The 4355-nt window shown below is 28.6% G+C and overlaps 1 protein-coding gene across 1 annotated transcript in view; it reads left to right on the top strand.

The window, feature by feature from the left end:
• The first annotated feature begins 141 nt into the window (after positions 1-141).
• LOC106472921 (vascular endothelial growth factor receptor 2-like) overlaps positions 142-4355 on the top strand; it is a 34044-nt gene continuing 29830 nt past the window's right edge. Inside the window, exons 1-3 of the mRNA XM_013933592.2 lie at positions 142-347; positions 622-772; positions 2680-2784. Of these exons, the coding sequence (XP_013789046.1) occupies positions 637-772; positions 2680-2784 (241 nt within the window). The 5' untranslated portion in view covers positions 142-347; positions 622-636. The remainder of the gene's footprint in view (positions 348-621; positions 773-2679; positions 2785-4355) is intronic.

Here is a 4355-nt window from a genome sequence, read left to right on the forward strand (position 1 = left end):
ATTCTAGAAGTTAATAGTTACATTTTTGAAATATACTAGATCATTTATTATTCATATTTGAGATGTGATTTGAGCATAATGGTTTGATGTTGTCATGCTGTTTTTTAATTAATTTGTAAGAGCTACTAAGATTCATTATTTTTACTTTGTAACTGTTATGTATGACAGTATGAAAGTATTTATTTTTGTTTCAGGAGTAATTTATTTTTTATGTCTTGTCCTTATTAGATGAAGCACCAGTTGAAGTCAGTGGCAGCCAGATAGCTATTATTGTCATATTTGTTGTAATTGGAGTTGGATTTTTTGCTTTAGCTATTGTACTGATAAAAAAGATCCATAAGGAAAAAGTATGTCAACAATTTTATTTCATTCTACATTCTTACTGAAAAGTAAGTTGGCGTGCTTGTGATTAAATATACCATACATTATATAATTAAACATAGCATATGTATTTCATAAGTACTTCTTATTTAAAACTGTATTAATAAATAGAGTTTACATAATAACAACACTTTAATTGATGTTATCATGAGATTACTATAGTTTTGAGGCTCAACAATTATGTTTCTCTAAAACTTATAAAGTTGATAATTAGTACACTTACATTTAACATGTTTTTAGAAACAAAAAAGGGAGATGGATTTCTTTAGTTATGCTCAATTTGAGCATGGACAGTTGCATATGTTCAACCCTGACTTGCCTTTGGATGAGCAGATAGAACTTCTGCCATATGACAATCGTTGGGAATTTCCAAAAGAAAACTTGAAACTAGGCAAGTAAACATTATTTTATCATAGTGTTATACATTATTCATTATAAATTGTTCAATAGTAAAAATAAAAGAATTAATATATGCTTGGCTGTATTTTAGTGATACAAGTCTTACAGTGGGTCAGTCATAAGTTTTCTGGCTTTCAGCACTAAAATCTGGGGTTTGATTCCTCGTGTTGAACAAAGCACAGATAGTCCATTGTGTAGCTTTATAATGTAAAAACAACAGTGAAACAATGCTAACATTATTTACTTTTTTTCATTTCTTATAGCCATTAGGACACCTTTTTATGTATAATTAAATGATTTTGTAGATTAGATAAAATTTCACTCTGAGATGTACAGCTAACATGAAAGCTTTTTCTACAAAGTTGCTACTGATCATGATATTCACCAATTTGATCATGATTATTGCTAATAATTAGAAAAACATACCAATTTCACATAAGAATTCTTGACAAGATCTTTAATTATAATTTTCAGTTCTGTTGGAATAATGTTACAATAATGCAGATTAATTGCACATAACTTTTGGAATGAAGTTTGTCATTAAGAAGCTTTGAGGTTTTAAGATTTGAATCATGCATTCCGTTTTTTCTTTTCATCTATAAACTTGAAATTTTTACATCTTTAGCTTTGATAACATTACTGCATTTGAAGTTAAGGATGTTCAAAAAATTTCACCCGATAGAGATTCTAAGTAATAAAACTAAATAGTGGCTAGCATAATAAGTGCAATACATTATACTCTCATAAAAACCTGAAACATTTTACTGTAATCTAAAAAGTACAAAGGTTGAGACCATAAAAATGCCATTTTAACTATTTTACTGTGACCATATCTAATCACTGTTAGATTTACATTTAGTATATCTGATAGAGGTGATTGTGCTACTGCTAAACCTATTTACATTAATCTTTTTCTTGTGTCTTCTTACACCAAATGTTTAAATAAAACTTAGTTCAAAGAGTGTAGTTATAATTAGTAATGAATAGTTATAATAATAGTTAGTTTTCTGTTTGAACATACTTATTTCTATGTCTAATATCTATATGTATATCCTATGTATAATATTTGTATAAAGTTTTTTGTAATTGAAAATTATTAGAGATATGTAACTGTTTAAGTTTAATGTGAGTGTTATAGTTTAGATGGTTTAAGTATAACATGAGTATTAGATTTAGTTATTGATTAGAAGTGATAGTTTGTCACAGGTTTGTTTATGTAAGTATTTTCGATTCATACATTGTGTAGTTCAATTGTTGTGAATTGGTGATTGTTGTATTATTGTTTCATGTTACTAGAACCTTGTAAGTTTTTATCGTTGTTTTAAATTGAGTATTATTACACTGTAATATCTCACAGTGTGTGGAATGTTCTAGGCCTGTGTTGGGTTATAAATATGCATCTAAAATGTAGTTCAAGTTAGTCAATTGATAGATAGATCTAGACTGTGTGATTGTGAGTTTAGCCATAAAGAGCATATAGTGGTGATTTTTAAGATTAAATTATCACAGATTGTATTGTAATAACAGAGTATGGAAGCATAATTGTGTTTTAAAGATACTGAACCAGTGTATGTGGACTTTGATGAAAATAAGACAATTACTTAAAGATGTGGATAAAATTTTGGTAACCAACAGTGTAACGATCATTTGTATATACATTTCACTTGTTTTAATATATTATTTTAAAACAAGTGGATTATATACTGTTTGTTGAAATCTATTGCCAACAAGTCACAAACACCTACTGTAAATAACCTGACCAACACATAAAACCTGACAAAAATATTAGTGATAATTTTAAATTAAACATATGTTTTTAATGCAATATAAGAACCAAGTGCTAAAAAATACATAATGAGTACTAAGCTATCAAGACTCAACAGACATTTCATTCTTTAGGCAAAACATTAGGCCAAGGAGCCTTTGGAAGAGTTGTGAAGGCAGAAGCTGTTGGATTAGGAGATGCTGAAACAACAACAGTTGTTGCAGTTAAGATGCTTAAAGGTACTTTGTGTTTTTACATTTTTTATGGTAATCAAGGGTAAATCATAATCAGTTGTTAACTTATTCATACATCTTCCTTTTTTGTTATACCTGTCTGAGGCTATTAATATTTGTAAGTAATGAGTTCTTTTTTCTACAATTAACACACATGCAATCTTTTTCTGAGTTTATAGTAGCAAATATGAATTAATATAATTTTGTTCATGTAGCTAGACAGAGAATAGAACCCAGATGATAAAAATATACTATCATTCTATGCTAACAAATGACACTATAAACCCAAAGCATGGCTCGGCTTCTCAGTTGCATAGATATCAAAACCCATTAACCTTGATGGAAATGAAAAGCTTTATTGCTAACCTTGAACTATCTTACATATAATGCTTGGCAAAAATGACATTACTACATCATCACTAGGAAGAAAGTGATGAAAGCTGGTATTTATGGGAATTCACTAAGATAAGAAAGTGATTATATTAATTCCTAACGTTGGAGATATCAAAATAGAAAGCAATTATTCTTAATATTCTGCTTCTTGTCTGTATACAAATGTTTGCAATAGTGTAGAATAGTTTAATATTAGGAGTGTGTTTTAACCATTTAAATGCTAATTTACAATAAAGTTTATGGTTGAGCCAAATAAAATGCACATATTGTTTTCCATACTATGTTTTAAGTTTGCTTTCTTTGTCTTTTCTGGAAGTTATTAGCTTTTTTTCCCAGAAGAGTATATTATGGGCTTTTACAAATTTAATGCACCTTCATTAAGTTATTCTGAATCATTATGAAAACATGTTGAATACATTGGACAGAATTTTGGGAAAACCTCAATGGTAAATCACTAAGATACTTTGATTATCATTTGAAGAAATTTAATATTTAATGGTGGGAGGAATGGGTGTGTAACATGGACAACTTAAATATTCTTAGTTGACTTTGTGTGGCAAATATGACAATATAGTAGAAGACCACATAAGCTGTCTTTTCTTTTTTTTACAATCAGTTATTTAAAATGTAATTCAAGAGCCCATTTGGAAAGAGTATAACTCATTTATAAATATATATATATAAATATTTCTAATAATTTCAGATTATACTATTGTAAACAAAACTTGGAAAGAATTAAGTATTTTCAGTGTTTGGTTTTAGACAAGTCACTAATGCCTATGATCTCATTTTTATAACCCTAATTAAGAGCCTACCAACTTTATAGAAATTGTGAATATTCTGAAATTTAAGTGCAAAGATTGTCCATTGCAAACATGAGACCTAACTAAAGTTGTTATACCCTGATCTGAATATCAGCACTGTAAGTAGCCAGCATATTTGAAACTCTCATTTGTGTACCATATTTCATTCCCATGATGCTTCACTGCTGGTTATTATTGCTGGATGGCCGTGAACCTGTAAAAATGTGAAAAGTTTGGGAATATGAAAAAATTATCAAAAAAGTCAGGGAAGATTTAAAAATTATTCTCAAACCTGGAAAAATTTGGGCTCCTACTTTTTATTTATATCTTAGAACCTGCAAACTGTGCTTCATGGTTATGCCAATTATTGATGTATTTTAA

This window comes from Limulus polyphemus, unplaced genomic scaffold (assembly GCF_000517525.1).
Source record: "Limulus polyphemus unplaced genomic scaffold, Limulus_polyphemus-2.1.2 Scaffold5734, whole genome shotgun sequence".
NCBI lineage: Eukaryota > Metazoa > Arthropoda > Merostomata > Xiphosura > Limulidae > Limulus > Limulus polyphemus.